The sequence below is a fragment of the Centruroides vittatus genome, unplaced genomic scaffold, assembly GCF_030686945.1.
Source record: "Centruroides vittatus isolate TY-2023 unplaced genomic scaffold, ASM3068694v2 contig_345, whole genome shotgun sequence".
Taxonomy (NCBI): Eukaryota; Metazoa; Arthropoda; class Arachnida; order Scorpiones; family Buthidae; genus Centruroides; species Centruroides vittatus.
Window position 1 is genome coordinate 3,016,880 of NW_027122170.1, and position 22,508 is coordinate 3,039,387.

Below are 22,508 nucleotides of genomic sequence, written 5' to 3' on the forward strand. Positions count from 1 at the left end.
ATCGGCATCTGGTCGAGCATTGACGGTGACCTCTCCTGCAACACGAAAGGTCTCGAACCGTCGCTCGGAGACAAGGGTGGCCCAATCGGAAAGCGGCGAGAGATATCATTATTCAAAAATACATTAGATTTTACATCTAATGTATTTGGTTTATCAAACTTAACCAAATCATCAACTGAATTTTGTTGCTCTATTAATACAGTTCTTATAATGGTTAACTGTATTAGATAATAGTATAGTAAATTTTCTAAAGATTACATTTCATCTTACCAACTGTTTATGAAGCTCTTCTTTATTATGCACATCGTCTTTGATTTCTTTCACTTTTTCTTGAATTATTTTTATTTCTTCCAGTTTTCGTTGCGTTTCGCTCTAAAAAAAAGAGTAAATTTAAAGTTAAATCTTGCTTTTTTATATATTATGTTATGTAAATGTCATAAAAAAATCAGTGCAAAAACTTCAAAAATAATATGAAATATACTACCTACTAGCCTTTGGGAGCTGAGTTCTTTTAACTGGCGATATTCTTCTACGAGAGGGGCCCGGTGACTCTCCCACTGACCGGCCAGAGACACCAGTTTCTGGCCGTTTGCCTCGACCATCGCCTGGAGTTTCTGCAGGTTGTTGTCTGCGTCCGGCAAGAGGTCGAATGTGCGCTTCTTCACTCGGTATGCTTCCTGAAATTCTTCGATTTTCTTTTCTTGGGAAATGATTTGTTCTGCTATCTAAAAAGACAAAATTTAATGTTTCAGTTTAAATAAACAATATTACTTGAAAACAACTTTCATCTTCAATATGCCTTTTTGAGTATATCATTCATAAATGTCAATTTAATAGCAAGAGACTGCAAGATTTTCTAATTACTGAAATATTTTTGATCAAAGAACATGCCATTTCAAGCAACCTGCACTTAAAGGATATATAGTCAACCAGTTTTTCCATTATGTGGATCCAATTCAAAATAAAAGTCAATTCACATGGCAAGCAACAAATATTCAATAAGAAAATTCAAATTACCCTCAGAAATTATGAGAATCTAGATACCTCATAATAGGATGGGAATACAGTATGATCATCTATATTCTGATCACCTGGGCTATCCTTCAGCCAGAACATACTGGTATGGCTTACATAAAAGTATCAAGAGTTAGTATGCAGCAGCAGCAGGCACTTGGTGAAAAAATTCCATATGTTTGGGTGAGAAGTCCGGTTACTGACATGATAAAAATAAATGAAACAAAACTGGGCCACCACTGACCATGGCTAACGCGCCTTGGGCCGATTGGAATCAACGTTTAAAAAAAAAGGGGGGGTGGGAATAGCCCTCTATCCTTGGAGGACATCTTTTGACAAACAGACAATACTGTCCACTAATTGTATCTATCCAGGCTAAATTCTTGTCAAGAAATGAGGTATAGAGAAGCATTAATGATGAAAGGGAAAGGAACTGTTTTTGAAGATTAAAATATATATATATATTTTAAAGGAAAAATGTTTATAGTAAATGAAACTTTGTTTCGATATTATTATTTGACATATTTTCAATACATTCTACTTATCAACTGTCAAATTTTATTTACTATTGCACTTAGAAATTTTTAAAAGGAACAGCTTTTATTCTTCATCTGTCATTATGGTCTTTGGAGGCCCTTAGCCGCAGTCACAATCCTTTTCCATGTTGTTCGGTCTATAGCCTGCCTCTGCCAATCTTCAATTCGGAAGTCTTGAAGATCTTCAGTGACTCCATCTATCCATCTTCTTCTGGGACATCCTCTTGGCCTCTTCCCTTTCCCCTCATAGCGGAGCCCTTGCGAAGCCATTGCCATTGTAGGAAGCCTTACGACATGGCATAGCCACTAATCTTCTGGCCTTAATCACCTGTGTGATCGTGAGCTTGTCGTAGGTTGTCTGCAGTTTCTGGTTTGTTCTTCTCCTCCATATTGGTTCTCCATTGACCATGATACCATTATCATCAAAGTCTTCCACAGATCCAAAGATTTTCCTTAGTATTTTGTTTTCGAATCTCTGTAGTTGTAGTTCCTACTGCTTTGTCATTGGCCATGTTTCACACCCATACAGAATCGCAGGTCTAATCAGTGACTCATACAGTTAGCTATGTCCTTTTACTAAGGTGTCTGCTTTTTAGTATGTTTGTGAACCTGAAGTAGATTTTGTTTCCCTGTAGCAAGCAAGTCCCTATCTCCTTCTCGACATAATTGTTTCTGTTTTTGTCAGTCCCTAAGTATTTGAAGGATTCCATAGTGCTGAATGTCATATTGTTTACAGTTAGATGTTCTTTGTGGGATTCTCCCTTTATAGAAATAACCATGTATTTAGTCTTCTCTTCATTGATGATCAGAAACATGCTCTTGGCAGCTATTGCTAATTTTGACATTAATCTCATTGCCTCCCCTTGAGATGCTCCAATTATGACAATGTCATCCTCATATGCTAGTAGTGACAGTTTGTCTCTTGAGTCATTTTCCTTTTTATTGTATTTCCTGGGCCATTCTGACAACTTTTATAGTGACAAAATATTTTAAGGCATGGTCATTAACCTAAATATTTTACTTAGCATTTGTTTACATGAAATATTAAAGTACTTTAAAGTTTAAATTGAAGCATCTAGTGTACAATGTCTAAAAATAATTTGTAAGATTTACTTGTATAGAGAATATTTTAAATACAAATGCACAATTAAAAGTCAAAACCAAATTTTGATGAATGCAATAAATCAAGTTCTGACAAATTTAATAATTATCTAAATTAAAGAAATTTTGTAGTATTAAACATAAGCAAATTTAAACTCTGAAGAATTACCAGTTTTTATTCTAAGCCTGAAGAGAAATTCCTTAATTTGAAAAATGGCAAACCTGTTGAATGGATGCATGGAGATGTTTTGCGTCTATTTCCTTCTGCTCCAACATTTCCGTCAATTCGTCAACTCTGTTCCTCAGATCCAAAATCTGCTCTTCTTGACTCTTCTTCACTTCCTCTTCCGAGCTCACAACCGGAGCAATGCTTTTTGACTGATCGTTTGATATTTCATCCTATAAAATTTATCTTTGTTGTATTTCCTCAAAAACTTAAAAGCAAATTGTTTTAATTTCAAGAATTTCTGTTACCTGCGTAAATTGCAGTTTTTCCGAATGGGTGAATCTCGATCCCTTCTGTCTTAAATTTTTCTTCTTGGACGTCGCCAGTGCTTTAAAATTACTCATTTCTTGAATTATGGCTTCTGCACTCTGTACAGAGTGTCTCAACTGCTCGGCAATTCGCTTTTGTAACCTATCCGCTTTTCTTTTTCTATATTCCTAAAGTTAAAAAAGTTCTTTTTTCATGTTCTAAAATTTAAATATTAAAAGAATATATACATATTTTGTAGTAAACAGTCAGTTACTTGAACTGAAATTTAAAAAATTATTTTTCACATCTTGAAAACTTTCTGATTGGCTTAGACCAAGTTTCAGACATTTACAGTTAAGAATAAAATATTTCCTACTTAACATAACTACTTACAGAATACAGAGTCAAATAAAACTCTAATTAAACATCAGAATAAGAAACGAAATACATTATTCAATAAATCTAAAAGTTAAAAGTACTTTGGTTCACAAAATTCTCACCTGTTCTGTCAATCTGGATGGTAACCCATTTTGATTCCATTCATTATCCCATTCTAACGAATACACCACGGATAAAGTATTATTTTCAAAGACAGAAGGTACAAGTTGACGGGGTAAAGGCACTTGTTTGGTTACTAACGGAACATACTTGTCGTAATACTGTTTTAATCCTAGAAGAAATAAATTTTGATATTAATAAATATATTTATTACAGTATAAATATTTTTTTCCAATTATTATAAAATATACAACCTTTAGACAATTTGAAATAATTCTCACGAGGACCAATCAACTTAGAAGTGTGGGAATGGTATGGCATTTGGATATCCCTGTTAATTATTCATACATTGCGTATATTAATTTTAAATATGCGATTAGAGATAAATCCATACAAGTTAAAACAAACACAAATTAAAAATTTTTCTTTATACTATACGATTATACTAACATAATAAGTACATTTTTAAAAAATTTTTCAATTCGTATTTATATAATTTCATGACAAGCACTGAAAAAAATTTATTTAAAACAATGCACAGTGGGATCAGTGATATCAAAATCTCTAAGAATGCATTTTATATATGTGTACTTAAATACCACACACACACATATGTACTACATTTCTGTTATATATTTGAAATTTTGAATACACTATTAATGTTGAATGTTGGTGAAAAGTACACTTTCAATCAGAATGTTTTAGTTAAAGCAAAGTGTAATATATTTGTCGTTTAGTGAAATTTATTTTTCTCGAATTCTTTCCAACACGGTGACAATACCTTTAGTTATATTAATTAAATACTCATTAAACACACATTTATCATTATCATAATAAGTATTAAAAATGATTTATCAGAAATCTAAATTTTGTTGATATTTAATATTGTTCCCAGTTTCTCCTGGACTTCAAATTTGGTGATTATTTGGTATTAGCCATTCCAAATGAAAACAGCGTGCCCTTGCCTTTTATTGTCATTCATTCTTAATAGCTTCTATCTGCACTTCAATTTTACAAACCAAATTCTGATGTTATGAATTTGTTTCATTCTTTACAGGATGGAATTCAACTTATTTCTTTCAGAGAGAGAATTATTTGATACACTGTGAAAAATCAGACTGCATTGCATTAGTCAATCAAACTGAATATTCAAAAAAATATATTGAAAAATGGATATCGTGTCCAGAAGAGTTTCTTCTCGATCTCTATTGGACAATACTAAATTGAAATTTTAAAAAGATGATTATAATACAATAAGAAAAGGACAGTTTTATTGCAAAAAAACTCAAGATGGCTTGAAAATTCAATATCTTATCCATGTTATTCAAAAATAAAGATGAAAGCAGAAAGTCATCAAACCAAAAGAATTTAAAAATTGAGAAAAGTTCATATAACAGAACATATCAGTATAAAATACCTCATAATGCCATAAATTGTGATCGTTCCAACGAATACCATTAGTTTTACAATAGTTAGGAAGCCAAGGTAATTTTAACAGACGAGATAGTTCTGCCTCGATAGCTCGACTGATGAGTGCCGCCTTGCCTGAAAAGTTTCACATCTCTTTTATCATCGTCCAAATTTCATTTTTAATCTAAAAAGTTATCTATTAATTAAAATGTCAAACATTTACCTATTGGTTCCTCAGAAACTTTTTCACTTTCTTTTGGTAACTTTTCAATCAGGAAGACAAATATTCTTCTAAGTTCAGTTTCATTAGAATAAAGGAAAGTTTGATATCCGATTTCGCCATTATATCCAAGTTCCTAAACATCGATATTTAGAAAATAATTTAGGTAAAATATTGCATCGCAAAATTAGAAGGTGGAAAGGGTCACTGATCTAATATCTTACCGTACAATTTGTAGCTAAAGCCGTGCCCAGTCGATATCGAGCCGCCATGCTCGGCGGAACGTGCCTCGGCAAGTCCAGAGAAGAATTGATTTGCTGCAGACATCTCACGACCCCCTCAATTACCAATTCTGTGTTAAATTCTTTCAAGCTGCTGATTTCATCTTCTATATCACTGAAATTAAAGATATTTTTGTCAGCTCTGCCATTATTTTTATTCTGTCTAAATTAGTCCTATTAATTGAATGACTGAACTACATAATTTGGCCTAAAGTGAAAAAATTAGGCAACTATCTTATACTAATATTAATAATTACATTAATTTTATTAATAGAATTAAATAAAATTTAGGATTTTCTGGAAGATTAACCTAAAGAGGTCAGCAACCTGTGGCACTCCGATTGAATAGAAATGTAGTAAAAATTATATTTTAATTCTTAATTACACATTTAAATAGAAGTCATAGTTCAGTGTAGGCCATGGTACATTAAAAATGAATCTCTTGCTTGTATGTTTATATTACAGCACATGCATTTACATTATGTTGCCATCTACTTGTTGTGCATGAGCTTCACACCTAAGGACATAATTCAATTAACAACTTCAAAATTATATATTTTTGAAGTCCATTATAACCAGACCAATTTTCATTATATATAATATATATATATATATATATAACAAAATTGGTAGAATGATGACACCTAGAACAACACTATCACTAGGTTTGGCACAACACTGCCAAAAGGTTGCCGACCCCCGACCTAGAACACGACTTAAACCTGCAACTTTATTTACTGTACAAATGTATTATCAGTTATGCTTTCCAGACCTCTAATTTTAGTACATTGGGCATTTCAGCCAATTTTCAGATACTACAACCATAGTAACAGAAAAACAACTGTGATAAGTTTTGACATCTCTGAAAATGGACTGGAAAGCCCATAATACTAGAATTTGAGAGATATTTCTTTGTTGATCTCCAAGAAAGCAAAGAAGTTAAGGTTAAGGTTATTGGCAAAAGAAATAAGTTGAACCTGCCAATGATCTTGATTCAGTTACTGTTCAAAGAAAAGCTAAAATATTATAATGACTGATTTACAAAAAATAACAAGTAAAACAGCAAGGCCGTATTTGGGACAAGACTATGTCTCGGAGACTCACTACTAAGCGGGATCACTGCGACGCTCACAGCGGATCTCGTTCTCATTCTCCAATCGTCTTTGGTATCGCTGGTTTTGAGCGCAATCATTCAAACTTTTCCAGCCACAGCTACAACCACAAGGTCATTCATGATGCATTTTTAGTGAAATTAACCTATCCAACGTTGAAATTTCTCTCCATTGCACGACGCCTCAGGTTGAATTTTCTCAATGCAAAAATTTCCCATTTTTGAAAAAAATAATGGTGGCTATTGCATCGTCCGAAATTATTTTTTTTTTATTTTGCAGAAACAAAATATATATTAATAAATGTAAAAAGAAAAAATAATTATATTTTGGAAGTTAGTTTTAATATAAAATTATAACGATGTGCCATCTAGTTTCAAAAATGTTCCGACGACGAAACGAGATATCTCCGGTCAATGGGTCAAGGTTAGCACGTGGCGACCAGAAATATGTGGGGAATAACACGGGACAGGTAAATCGGTTTTTTCAAAGATTTGTCTGTCAAAATTTGATTTCACAATATTCGTATTTCCAACTTCCCAAGAAACAATGCATGCGCAAATCTTGTATTACTTCCTGTTTGTAGAGAGTGTCGCCATTTTGTATTTTATTTTGACTCAGTTCTCGGTCTCCCGACTACCTACAAGTCTGATTTTTTATGCGTGCATGATTTGGGCACCTAATACTCTATGCCAAATTGCAACTACTGACGTGTACTCCTTCATACCTCTAAGATGGTAACACAGCAAGCAGTACAATTTTATAAACAAGACATAGTCTTGTCAAAAATTCCATATAAATTGTTTTATACTAAAAACAATTATGAATTGTGATTATGAAAAGTTACAAAATACTAGAAAATAAAAGTTGTTTGCTAAAAACTAATAGTGTAATATTACAAAATAGTAAAAGTTACACTTATTCACAACTATAAAGATAACTTTTACTTATTAAAAAATTACATAAAAACCTTTATCATTCTAAAAAATTTTTCCTTTTCTATGCAATATAATAAAAATTAATACCAGTTGGCAATATAAAAGGTAACAGACATGTAGTGGTGGCTCATAACCATCTAATATGGGAATGCTGAGAAAAAGTAATGTAACTAGAACCAATATTGGGGTACTAGAGTTAAACTATGCAACCTTGCATTCACCTCATACTACCATGGATGTAGCCACTAGAACTGTAAATGAAAAGTAAACTTTTAGATATTGCATATACATTTGTATGTGTTGATGTATTCAAATGTTTTTTCCTGCACTTAATTGGTTTCTTAACCATTTATCAATTTACAAATGTAGGGTGCTTGACCACTCCTGGTATGCATTATTGCTGAGTAGCAACTACTAGTTTATATAATAAAATATATATATTTTTAATTTAATTAAAATTAATTAATTCAAGATTTGAAAATGTTTTTTTCATATTAACATTTACAGATCGTGGATTCTGCACCTGTTCTGACTCAATATTTGGCCACACTGCTTGCATGGACTGCCGTCTCAAGCATTTCACAAGATGTGGCGGTCATAGGAGTGGAAGGTGCGAGAGATGGCCTTGGGAGCACTGTTACTATTATATATAAAAACTTACCTAAAAATATGGAGTAAATTACCTCAAAAAACTTCCATGTATGATAGAAAATGCCTCTGACAAAGCCTCTAGATTGTTGAGTTTCAAAAAATGTGTAAACTTATTACTAACCTAAATCCTGTCAACAGCATTAAGTACAATTATATAGTACTCATTCAAAACATTAAACATTTTATTAAAATAATTTGAAATGTTCATATAAAATGATGTTATATCAAGGTCCTCAGTTTTGCATTCACATGCCCCTGCTCCTGCCTATTCTTGAACCAACTTGATTTGTTTTGAAGAAACAAAAATTCGGTACGTTTTCTTAATTTCAATCCATACTTAACTTTCAAAGTAGATTTGTTTCTTCCTTAACTTTAAATTTTGGGAGAAATCCATAAAACTAACAACTTTGATTATAATCTTCTAAGGTCTATTTTTCCTTTTAACACATCTCATTAAACTTCACCGGTGCCCAGTGATAAAGATCACGGGTAAACAAACATTTTTGGGCTCCTCCCGAGCTCTACGTTTTCTGCGTTCTATGAATAGAACATTCAAAGTTCTGCTTCAGGTTTTCTGCATTCTATGCATTGCAATGCATTTTCTATTCATAAAATGCAAAAAACCTGAAACAGAGCCCAGAAGGAGCCCAAAAACATTTGTTTACCCATGAAAATTCACTGGCACTGGCTAGGTTTAATGAGGTGTGTTATATAGTAAGTCCAGTGGGAAGGAGAAGAACCATTTTTCCTTTTAACTAATTGCCTTTGGTTAAAAGAAAGTTTTACTTTTGTATATAACATCCACTAACCCAACCCACACCCAACATCCACTATTAAGCCAAATGAATTACCAGATTATCAGACTTATTTGAACAATTAAATAAACACTAATTTGACTAGAGATAGGTAATTAGGCAGTCATCTTTTGATAAATTTAATAATTATAAATAATTATTGATAAAAAAATAATGATAAAAAACTTTTTTTATCATTTTTTTTAATGCGAAAGCACTAGATCCTAAAATAAAAGATCGGCATTTTGATCATTTTTAACTTTGTTAATTTTTTTAATAATCTATATACGACATTTAAGGATGATTGTTTATATCTTTAAGCTAATTGACTGTTATTTCTGAATTGCTCTGTGAAAGGGATAAAAAGAAATAGACTGAAAAAATTATATATTTTTAAGTCTTCTATAGCTTCAAATGAAGATAATCCCAGGTTATGTCATCTTTATGCAAATTATGAATAAATTCATTTTAAATTTTAATTTAGAAAGTTTGGAAGAACAGAAAATTTTAAATTATTTTCTTTTTTTATTAAATTTATCAACAGATCCAACTGCCTACCTCTAGTCAAATTACTGTTTATTTAATTGATAAAATTAGCTTTAAAATAGCCTGAAAATCCAGTAGTTTGTTTGGTTTTACTTTTGAATTTTATTAATTTATGAAGAAAGTTTTTTAACATACAGAAATAACTGCCCTTGGATTCTTATTAATAAGCATCTAAAAATATTTCTAAGTAGAATTTACCTCTAAGTTCTAAAAACTTTTAAATCTGGAAGTAAAAACCTCCAAAATGACCAATCTACATTGTTTAACAATGTTGATGCAGGAGGGTGTGCAGCAAGCGATCGTCCTAATAGAATCGTTTTTATTTTGTACACTGGTTTGATAAAATAAAAAAAAAAAAAACATTAATTTTAATCACGTACAATAATTTATATTATTACTATGTAATAGAAATAAAAACGTTATTTTGTGATTTTATTTTTCTTTGCCGATGCTGCAGTTGTGCAGTGCTTATCACACGCTGCTGCCGCTACAACTATAATAATGTTCTACAGTTTAGGATAAGTAATATATAATTTAAGTAGTCCAACAAAACAATGTATTACTGATTAGAATATCTATTGTCAATAGGTATTTAAATTCAAAGAATGTTTAAAAATGAAAGATAATATAACACTAATTTTCTAACAGATGATGACACATCTAGTTTAAAATTTGAAAATCATTGAACTAATGTAATTTATCTAATTTTAAATCAAAAATTAAACAAATTACTAGATCTCTTGAGCAAAAAAGTGCATACCAAATTATTCCTGTCAGTCCCTTGGTAATAATGGCTACAAAAATTAAACAGAATAATACTAGAATCTTCCTAGTTATATAAATATGACATTAATTAAAAATTTATTTATCTACATTGAAAATGAGATTAAAACCAATACTTCACACATTAACAAGATGAATATACAGGGTCTTTCAAAATTAATGCTACCATTTGAAATTACTGTAATTATCATAATAATTAGCAAATGCATTTGCAATCTCACTCAATCTATATATATATATATATATATAATCGAGACGAGTTGATGATAATAATAATAATCGGCACAGAGCCCAAACGGTTAGGAGTTGAAAGTTGAAATTTGGTACACTGTTAGGGTACGTCACGAGAACGCACACTAAGAAGGGATTTTTCGAAATTCCTCCCCACGGGGGAGAGGGATAGGATTAAGGTTTAACACTTCCATCAACAATGGAAGTGTTAAGTAACAATGGAAGTGTTACGTAACAATGGAATTGTTAAGAGAAAGCGACGTGCAAGACGCAGATGCAGTTTTTTTTCGTTTTTGCGGGAAATCGAACATATTTTTAGACCCATCTAAAAATTCTCTAATTAGTCTGGAAACAGGGAAACCCAATTCTTGCATTTTGTGAAAATGGGTAAAGTTGACTATAACGTAATAATCTTAATCTTTGCTATCGTTACTTTTGCCCGAGCAATGCCGGGCCTATCTGCTAGTTCTATATATTTGTTATTGTCTACTAAAATTTATTAATTGTCGCATCATTTTTCTTTTAATAATATTTACTGATAAATTACACAATTCCTCTGGAAACTAATCGTACTGACAATCTGAAAATCAATTACTATAGTAAAATCTATCAGCATTAAGCTATCTAATTTCCAAAGTTAATTTTCTATGAAAACTTTTGATATAGCCAAGGACGTAGGAAATGCCACATGGTAATGGAACTGATATATAAACACACGAGAATGTGTCTTTTGCAGATGCATGTATTTGGCAACATTCACCAAAAATCCTTTCTGACAGATTGTTGGCTAAACATCCAAACATAGCATCAATAGCATAAGTAGCATCCATGGTTGTGTATCCTCTCCCACTATCTATATGGTGGCAATTATTTGACTCATAGCAACCGTAATTTAAGTAATTAAGTTAATTCTTATCTGAGAAGTATGCGACCTACACCAAATGATAGAGTACCATCCAATTTTCATTGCCCATCTGCATTTGAACATCTTGTCAACTGCTGTAAACAAAAATATCAACACCACAATAGAGAAAGCATTTTGCATTCTGCAGTTTGCAAAGTCAGAATCACTTGTCACTATGCAACAGGAATAATCTGCAGGAGCTATAGAATTGTGGCTGCCATAAGAGGCGTGACAACAGATATGCCATAGCAAGCAAGGAAGAATTTGAGTATCGGTTGGATGTGCACCGTTTTGACACAAAATGTACGTATTGAAAAACCGCAATGGGCAAATGTCAAACTTGGACAATTTTCCAATGTTTTAATGTATGTTACAATGTTTTCAGATAATAATTAACTTAATTACAATAATTTAAAATGGTAGCATTTTTTTAGAAGACCCTGTATAAACAAACAACAACAGTTGAACAGAATAGATTTATATTAAAAACAAATTGTGGAATAAATAATTATAAAACTTAAATATTAATTAAAGGAAAAATTACATATACTATGAAGATAATGCAAATATTCAACTATTAAAATTACTTTAAAAAGAATAAAACTTAAATTGTTAACAGAAATTATAAATAATAAAAATTCAACACTAATATTTCTCTGAATATGAACATAATGGCAGGTATCTGAAGCTTTCTTTGGCCTGCAATTTGAAAAAATTGTAAACCTATAAATTCCCACGGTTGTCCGTCCGTCTTTGCTTAATCTCGAGAATGGAGTTAGATAGACGAAAGACAAGATTAGATATGAAAACCTTAGGGGCAGGAGGCTCCAATTAACTATTCACAAACTTCCAATGAAAAACTGGAAATCACGTTATTTCAATTCAAACATTTCTCCCTGAAAAATGTTAGATAGACGACTGGCACGACTTTATTGTTAAAGAAAAGTATGATGTACAGGGGCAAAACACCACTAATTTGAGATGGAGAGCATATAAGTTAAATAAATTAAAAATATGATTAAAAATTGCATCCCAGCATCGAGACAATGTCACAATAAATAATTGCTCATTTAAAATTAAAAACTGTTGCAATTAGTTTCAGATTTTCATACTTTAAAATGATAACAGTACTAATATAATTAATTTCTTAAGAATAAGGCAAATATATAAACATATTGTCAAATTTTAGGAACTCAAACAAAACTATTATCTTATCTTATATATTGTATTTATGTTCTAAAACTGTGATTCAATAAGATAAATGCAATCCACAAATATTTAAGAGCATAGTAGGATCTGGATCCTCAATGAACATCAGATTTTATAAATTATTTTTAACATATCTTAAATAAATCAGCTTAATTTAAAACACATAATTCATCTAACCTTTATTTGGTCTGCAAAAACAGCCAAAAATAAGAAAGAAAACACACTCGACACTTATTTTAATGCAAAATGAATTATTTCTGTATTGTTGATACCAATGATTTTCTTTCTTACTTTCAGATTCTTTTACGGATAGCAAGTCTTGTCATAATGTCTACAGCAGAAAGTCATGTCCTAAAAATCAATGACAATTCAAATTCAAAAATTTCAGTGTTTCAAATTCTGAAAATACATATTGTTGCAAGAAAAATGTACTCAGTTTAACTCTTAACAACTTCTAGCTTTATTTTCTTAATTTTAATATGATAACATTATCATTTAGATTTCAGTTTGATGTGTATTTTTTGGACACACTTTATATTAACATCTTTGAAAGAACATTTTTAAGAAATATATAAAACACGTATCAAAACAGTTACTTAATATATTTTTAACATATCAATTAATCAAAATGTTACAAGGTTATTCTATAGAATAACTACTTTATCTATTGATATTTCAAACGCAAACATGAAAGTTACAAAATTCTGTGCACATTTAACCTGTATTATAACTTTCCATTTTGTGCCTTTCTTCATGCCATCATTGATTTTGCTAAGTCCACAAAGGAAATCTGATTATCATCATCATCATATCCACTTCCTTATTGCCTTGATCAAGTCTTGTTGTGCTTAAAGCCAAACAATTGCTTGATTACATCATGCTATATTACTACTACTTAATAATTAAAATACTAAATAATTTGGTCTAGAGGTAAATGTTAAGCACCACCTCTTACTAAATTTAAGAATTATAATTTAATATTTCTTCTTAATTTAATATATAATTTAGAAGGTTCAGGAAGAATTGGTCTGGAGTCAGTCAAACCCACAAACTCCCACATACTGTGTAGTTGCATTGCCAGTTATACTATCTAGACCTCTGTCCAATCTTCACCTCCAGAGCTATTAATTTAATTTAGATAAAACCATACCAGTTACTAATGGCACTAAATGGGGATGACTCAGCATCCCCAACCTATAACTCCCACTCTGGCATTCAGTCAGCTATCATTTTACCCCAGCATTGTAGTACATACACTCAAACCTGTTTTTGTGCAATTTTTTATACGTGCAGTGTGTTTTGTGCAGTATACCAATTTGATTGAAATTCATATACCGCACACAAAAAATCACACAAAACAAATCGCACAAAAAAAATCGCACAAAAACAGGTTTGAGTGTATATAGGCCTATATATATATATATATATGAGTTTGCAGGTTTGAGTCCTACCTACTCTGGACCTTTTCCCCCATAACCTTCTAAATTAATTATAATTATTAAATTTAATGAGAGATTTTGCACTAGGCCAAATTACTTAATATCTTAATTATTAATAGTAGCAATAATAGAGCCTAATGAAATCTGGCAATTGTTTGGCTTTAATTTTTTGACAATATTTTTATTTGTTGTTTATTTTATTGTCATGGGGTTTATTGTTACACAGAGATGGAAATCTTTTCTCTTACTCAGACTTTTCCAATTGTAATTATAATAAATAAATAAATAATATAACTATCAGGCTTATAGATATTTTTTACTTGTGATGCTTTCTATAATTGCTGATGATGATTGCTTCTACAGGCATTTTGAAGCTAAGTGTAAGTTTGACTTTTGCTTCCAAAAGAACCCTTACCTGCATATTCAATTCTAAGATGCACTACAGGAATAATCATCTTTAGGCATCACAGGTTAGGATAAGTCATGATTCAATCTATGATAGAATTTACAAAGGGAGATAAGTCTGCAATATAGTATTTGTAATGTATGCAATATTCTTTTGATTTCATTTTTTCGTTTCAAGTTAAGAACAAAAGCAAATGCTTCCATTTCCATCATCTCTGACAATACTTCTAAATATTAGTGGTGTGGAAGCTGTGGAAGCGCAGCTTCCTTTGTATTTTCTAAAATATAAATACATATTGTGCAATTATTTTCATATTTTAACATACTTTGAATTACTTAAAATTAATATTTTGTTATAACTGCATTATGTATCTTATTACAAATTTCTATACTACTTGTGAAAAAAATGATAAAATTGCTATTGTATATTCAAATATAAATTAATATATACATATTCCCAATGGAAGTGCTGTATTATTGAATACGGGACAACTTCCACAGCCAAAATATTTGAATTGTGTAAAGCAGCCAGATTACAGGCACTGGTGCATGAGCTTTACAAGAGCACCAACCTCACGCAGTTTAGCTGGTGTATGCTACACGTCAAAATATCATATAATGCTTCCAATGATTCTATCCAGCTTCCCTATCATCAAATGTCACCGCACACCACCGGTAAATATACAAGGACTTTTTAGAAAATCTGTTAATAAATGGTGTTCTGGAGAAATAATTGAAGCCATAGAATTACAATATGTGAGAGATATGTTAAGTAAAATTGGGATAAACTAATGTAGTAATTTGCAGGTTTCTAGATCATGGAAATTTGGAAGCCATTATACATATATCAAGTATTGAAACTACTAATTGAAGTTCATTAAGTTGCTACACATAAATAAGATCATGAAAAAACACATACAATGTACAGTACGGGCTCAATGTACGGGCTCAATGTACAGTACACTCAACTCGTGCGGGCTTAGCGGAACGAAACCAATCCCAATCGCACGCAACCCAGAAACAGACCGATTTAGGGGGACCGTATGTGGCGAAGGGTCGCACCTAGAGGTATGGTTCCTTCGACGTCTTTGCTCCTGTGGGTACGGTCTATAATTCTGACAAGTTCCCAAGCGACCCACTCAAAGATGTAATTGTATCCAAAATAAACGTCACCCGGACCCATCGTTTATACGCGCATAAAAAAATGCTTGCAAACTTTATAAAAATGCTACGTAACCGACATTCCTTGGCATATAGTTAGTGTTATCGTTATTAATTGAATCGACTAACAACTTACCAGCCGATCTGTCGAAGCGTGTGAATCACGATATTATCTACTTCTTCCATTTACTCCAGAACGTAAATAAACGCAATCAACAAATTCGGACAAACACACTTTTGTTAGAAAAAAGCCTCCGTGCAATCATCCCGTATATTCGTACAAGTAATCATTTAGTCGGGAAACACCTCCGACACCACCATCGAAGCGCCATCTCCGTTTCGGAATTAATCGTTAATTTTTGGAATATTTGCGTATTACTTTAAATTATTTTAAACTTTTTATTCATTGTCAAATAAAAAAAATCAAACTAAATAAATAAGAAAGTTTTATAACAATTTTTTTAGATTTATATTTAACGGCTTTATATTGTCTCGATCATTTATAACTGAAGGTTGGATGGACGAGAAGTTAATATAATGCTATGTACCGTATTTTCGCGCGATTTACCTACGGGTTATCGGTGTTTAAAAGCATTTTAAAATGATGCGGATTATATGCCGATTTTAAATTGCAATTACGAAACTTGTGCCTACGGAGTAGCCGTTGTTCCATAGATGCTGATTATACGCGTTATATAAAGGTTTCGCCTCAAGCCCAAGGTCCTAGAATATATTCTAGGACCTTGCCTCAAGCCGGCTCTTGCGGCAGACCGTTATCGAAACAAAGCATCATAGTATCGATAAACCTCTCACACGAAGCGAATTAAACAATGCAAGTCGGCAAGTATGTACTGTACGTAATCAGGGCCGGCTCTAGACCCTATCCAAATTGTTCGTTAACCGATTATCGATTTACCATAGATTTTTGTGGGAATTTCATTAATTCGTTCTAGAGACCCCAGAAAATGAATAAAAAATTGGTTAGATTTACCTATGGTATACAAAATGGCGGCTCGTCTCTAATTCCAGCAAACAGAAGAAGGGAAACGGTGGGGACGCACGTTCTAACCTAACCTAACCTATTCTAATAATTTGGTTAGTAATAATTATGGTAATTTATTAGAATAGGTTAGGTTAGGTTAGGTTAGAACGTGCGTCCCCACCGTTTCCCTTCTTCTGTTTGCTGGAATTAGAGACGAGCCGCCATTTTGTATACCATAGGTAAATCTAACCAAAAAATTATATACCTTCTTACTATATTTATTTAGCGGCCGGATGGCCGAGCGCTCAAGGTTAGCAACCTGCCGCCCTGGGGGACCCGGGATCGAATCCAGACGGGTCGAAAAATCCCCAGGAATTTTTCGAGGAGTGGTCCGTCCGGATATGTCGGTCCTCGTCCCTCACCACCCGGCCGCCCCATTATGGGCCTGGCCGAACCCATAATGGGCTTGCTATAAGAGGCCCTCTTAGTGCCCACTGGGCGGAAAGAGTTACAAAAAAAAAAACTATATTCGATTTTTTGGGGCCCGGATTATATGTGTTTGAGTTTATGATATCAAATTCTACTTTATGCCATAACTTTTGATCTGGCTTCTTATGAATCGGCTTCGGAAAAATGCTGGATTCGTATGGATCGACATCCTGACGTAACGAATTTTTCTCTTTATATAAAACAGCATCTCGTCTTGTCAGACTGCGGAAATAGCTCGTCAGAAAAGCATATTTTTTAACTTTGTCCATGATATGAAAATACTATAGTTCTATTAAGTTTAAATAGAAAAATAACGCTACCAACCTGTCAAATAACAAACCGCGCGCAAACCAAGCAAGCAAAGGTACCATAAACATGGCGAAGAGGTGGAGCCAACGTGCGTTTTATCACGTGACATGCGACCTTGAAACCCCTCTATATCGGAAATACCCTCGGCACAAAAAATAGCAAATACACCAACACCTTATTTGCTGAGAAAAACATATTCATGTTAAGTAAAGACTGCTGTTAAAGCCGCGTTAATTAAAACTTCAGCCGCGTATATAAAGGGATTGTCGCAATTAATTTTGCCCGTTAAGCAAAGGATACCTGTATTTTGTGTTGCTGTTTTATTCAAACATTTGCCTGTATTTCTTAATTACAGTATTTTACGTGCTAGTTGCAACTCTCTTTTTTAAACTCTCCGTCCTGTGGCACTAAGAGGGTCTTTTATTTTACCAAGTCCATTATGGATTCGGCCAGGTCCACAGTGGGGCGACCGGATGGTAAGGGATGGGGACCTTCTTCTTCTTGGTCTGGCATTATGGGCCTTGGAGGCCTTATTGGCCTTGCAGTCACAATCCTTTTCCATGTCATTCGGTCTATAGCCCGCCTCTGCCAATCTACGATTCCCAGGTCTTGAAGATCTTCAGTTACCCCATCTATCCACCTTTTTCTGGGACGGCCTCTTGGTTTCTTCCCTTTCCTCCCATAATGGAGCCGTGGTGAAGCTATTGCCATTATAGGAAGCCTTACGACATGACCTAGCCACTGTAATCTTCTGTGTGATCGTATACTTGTCGTAGGTTGCCTGCAGTTCCCGGTTTGTTCTACTCCTCCATATTGGTTTTCCATTGACCATGATACCATTATCATCATAGGCTTCCGCAGGTCCGAAGATTTTCCTTAGTATTTTGTTTTCAAATCTCTGTAGTTTTAGTCTATCCTGCTTTGTCATTGGCCATGTTTCATATCAATACAGAATCGCAGGTCTAATCAGCGACCCATATACAGTTAGCTTCGAAGGAGTCTGCGTTTTAGTATGTTTCTGAGCCCGAAGTAGGGATGAGGACCACCCCGAAAAATTCCTGGGAATTTTCGACCCGTCTGGATTCGATCCCGGGTCTCCCAGAGCAATATACTGCCATCTTAACCGCTCGGTCATCGGCCGTCAGTTGTTCTCCTTTGCTAAATTTCTGGTATGTCAGAAATGCCCGAATACTAGAAAGTATTTGATATTCGAGGTAAAAGATAATTTTATTCGAATACTACGAATACCTCCACTATCGCACCACACGGACAATCGTAGTGACAGATCCAGAAGTATCCAAATGAGTGGACCGACTCAATAATAATTGAATAATTAATAAATGCTTTTCATTAACACGCGCTCGACAATTTTATTGCAGATGGCACAACAAACCACATTTGCCATCATAAATGTTTTTAAAAACGTTTTGATGTTCGAATAACATTTTTTTTTCTTGTGCGTTTCTTGTGCGTGGCAGAGCCTTTGAGAAGTTGTATACGGCTCAAGATAGAGCGATCCCCTTTAACCATATATTTATTTATTTTTGAACAAATGAAATCTAGTAAATTTCATTTATTTTTCTTACTTTATTAATATCTTGGAATAAATATTAAATAAATTATTAACCAAGTTACATAAGGTAATAAGTATTCGGGGTATTCGAATTCGAGAAAAGTTATATTCGCCCACCAATAGTATGATGGAGATTTTAGATTCAGCCAATTTAATCATTTTTAAAATAAACGAGCCGAGCTGTAATTTTTAATTACATTCTTAATTTAAAATACTGTATATGTTCCCCATCTCAAATTTGTAGTGTCATGCCCCTGTACATCAAACTTCTCCAGATAACAAAAGACTCATGCCGATCATCTATGTATCTCCATTCGGGGAAAATTTTTTTAAATTGAATTCTTATATAGCTAATCGGAACCTCTTGACCCCAAGCTTTCCACATCTGGCCTACATTTTCATTTATCTAACACCGTTCTCGAGATTAAGAACCAGTGGGAATTTACAGGTCTACAATTTTTTTCAAATCGAAGCCCACTTTATATAGCAAACAAATTTCTTATAGAAAAAAAACTCTTATGCATTGTCAAATGTTTAAATAATTAATTATCGGAAGTATTATTGGCAAAAAAAAAAAAAAAAAAAAAAAAAAATTCGGAAGACGCCTTCCTGTCAATTATTTATTTCAACCAATCATATCGAAGAAAAATGTAGCGTCATTAAAAATCTTATGCATTAGTTCTTACGTACATCGCACACGACGACATATATTTATTTTCTTTATATTAAATTCTCACGATTAAATGTAATTATTTAAAACTAGTCATAATAATGAAACGATCAAGTTTATGTGAGATTTTTTAAAACTAAATTTACTTTCATTTTTTAATTAGAGATTTGCAAATATTTGTTTTACGTGTTCCTTAATATATAAAAGAGGACAAAGAAACTAATTTTAATTAATTTATTACATGAATATTGCATTTATTTTGTAAATAGATATATAATATCATTCAAAATTTAAAAGTTGTGATACCAATAACAAGAAATAGAAGATATCACTTTAAAATACAATAAGTTCTCAATCTGAGCTTTCATTATCACATGGTCTAATAGTCAAACAAGCAAAAGAAAAATTAAATAGCAATTTATAAGCTCATTAGGTGGTTAAAAATATAATAATAATAATAATATAAAGATCACAGAAAATGCATTAAAGTTACAGAATTTACACAATTTCAGTTACAGATAAATGTGTATATATTTATTTTGTAATTTTCATATTAAAAATAATTTATGTATTGCATTCACATGTATTATATAATTATTATTATTTATAAAAGTGTGCAATGATTATGCTAATCTGGTTATTCTACGAAATTCCATTTTAAACTCATAAGTGAATCCTGTGCATCAGAAGTGATTTGTACAACTTTACATTCTATTTCACTTAGTATTTTTGTAAGATTTTGACAATTCAGTCAATACCACAGAAAAAAATGTCAAATACAAAATAATGCCATAACCAGGGCTAGATTTACACATAAATTAATAAACAAGCTACAATAAAGGTCTTACACTACAAAACTATAACTAATGACCTTACACTTTTGCATTATTTGCTAGAAGAGAAAGGTCTTTTATATATTTAAAATTTAAGATCGAAAGTCTAGATCCGGCCCTACGCGGCGGAAGCAAAAGTTTGGAGCGGCTCGACCTTCAAAGTCCATTATGCCAGTCCCGATTATAATAATGCTTCTAAGCGAGAAATGAAAATAAGTTAGTCAATTTGCAAAATCTATTAATTTATTATTAAGGCTTCACTTATGAATTTACATTAGAACTTAGTAATAAATGATCCAAAGTAAAATATTATATTTAATATAAAACAATTGTCCATTTTAGGTAAAGGATATCAAAATTTTAAGAAATTTTACTTATACATTAATATGACAATAGTAAATATATTAAATTATTATTTATATTTTTCTAATTCAAGAACAATAAATTATCTTCACTGCAATGATAAAATAAAGTTGAAATGTTTTCTGAATATAAATCAGATTGAAATTATTTAGTTCAAAACCATTAATATCTTGAAAATAAAAACACGAATAAAATATAAGACAAATCAAAATAATGTTGACAAATTTCACATCGTCGGGTAATTTATGCAAATATAGCATTTTGTATTATAATAATTGCATTTTCATTGAATTTCGGTATTGAGATTGAGACAAAAGTGAAAAATCAGAACCCTCCTATCTACATAAAGTAACAAATAATGGCTCTTCTTCATAAATATTAAATAAAAGACCTTTGCTCTCTGTGAACTACCAAATGTACAATTCTGCATTGCAAATATCATTTATAATAATTAAATTATATAACTTTCAAACTGTCAAACTCAATTTTACATTATATAATTTAAGGTTAGATTAATGTTAGGTTTTTGTACATTACATAATGTACAAAAACCTAACATTAAATTACATAACAATTAAAATTAAAATTATATAACAAATAAAATTTTTATTGTTTAAGCTACTTTAGTGCCATGCTCAATTTAATGCCAATTTCGTAGGTAAACAAATGGTGGTATTAGATCAAAGTTTGAGTGTGAATACCAATGAAATTTGTTATAGCATTCTACAATAAAAAAATAAATCCAATAAAGCAGTGCTATTCAAAATGGATTTTTGCATGAGGTGTGCCATTATCTTTTAGATTTTTCATGACCTATCACATGATTTTAACAGTTACAGTTTGAATGATATTATTAGATATAAATAATTGAAATTCTGATATGAAATATCTTAGTATTATAACATTTTTTACATGAATTTCAAAGCTCTACTATGATTTAGCAAAAAAGAACTTGAATAATTTTTTAAAATATTTTTTATAGTTATTATTCCATTAAATCAATATTTTCTTTATATTTCTAAAGGATTTTCAGCTTTTTCTTCAATAATTAATTAATTACATAAACATGAAAATTGTTAATTTTACAAATTATTTTTCAGTAATATTAAAACAACATGGCAAAGTATTAACTGAATAGAATCATAGAACCAATTACAGATATAAGGTCTTGACTTCGGCCATCATTTAGACCTGCTTTGAGGCCAGATTAAGACATAAGCTGGAAGCTTATGTCTTAATTGGTAGCGAGGAAGGGCATCTTAGCTAAAAGTCCTCGACAATTCGAAATCCAGCTTTTCTTATCTTTACTTTAGTCTAAGTTACAGTTTTGACATGAAAAAGAACTACAAAACTTACAATTGCTAACCGCTTAACAAAGAAGGATTGTCGTACGAAAGACTTAGCCGTGATTTAGATTAATTCTGGTTTCCGTAATGACCATACAAGTTTGTATTATGCATCATTGAACAAAATTCTTATAGGAAAAAAAAATGATATGTAGTTACTGATTTGTTTATTGCATACTCTAGAAACTCAGCTGTGAAATTTGTCAACAGAATTTTGTTACATTTGTGTACTATATTT

At 31.9% G+C, this 22,508-nt stretch overlaps 1 protein-coding gene across 1 annotated transcript in view; it reads right to left on the reverse strand.

Annotated features, from left to right (window-relative positions):
- The window catches only part of LOC136974240 (coiled-coil domain-containing protein 22 homolog), a 20,335-nt gene extending 4,301 nt beyond the window's left edge, over nt 1–16,034 (reverse strand). Inside the window, 11 exon segments of the mRNA XM_067269070.1 lie at nt 271–372; nt 489–725; nt 2,874–3,050; nt 3,126–3,314; nt 3,627–3,796; nt 3,879–3,949; nt 3,951–3,955; nt 5,042–5,169; nt 5,258–5,390; nt 5,479–5,650; nt 15,842–16,034. Coding sequence (XP_067125171.1) covers nt 271–372; nt 489–725; nt 2,874–3,050; nt 3,126–3,314; nt 3,627–3,796; nt 3,879–3,949; nt 3,951–3,955; nt 5,042–5,169; nt 5,258–5,390; nt 5,479–5,650; nt 15,842–15,891 — 1,434 coding nt within the window. The 5' untranslated portion in view covers nt 15,892–16,034.
- Between the last annotated feature and the right edge of the window lie 6,474 nt (nt 16,035–22,508).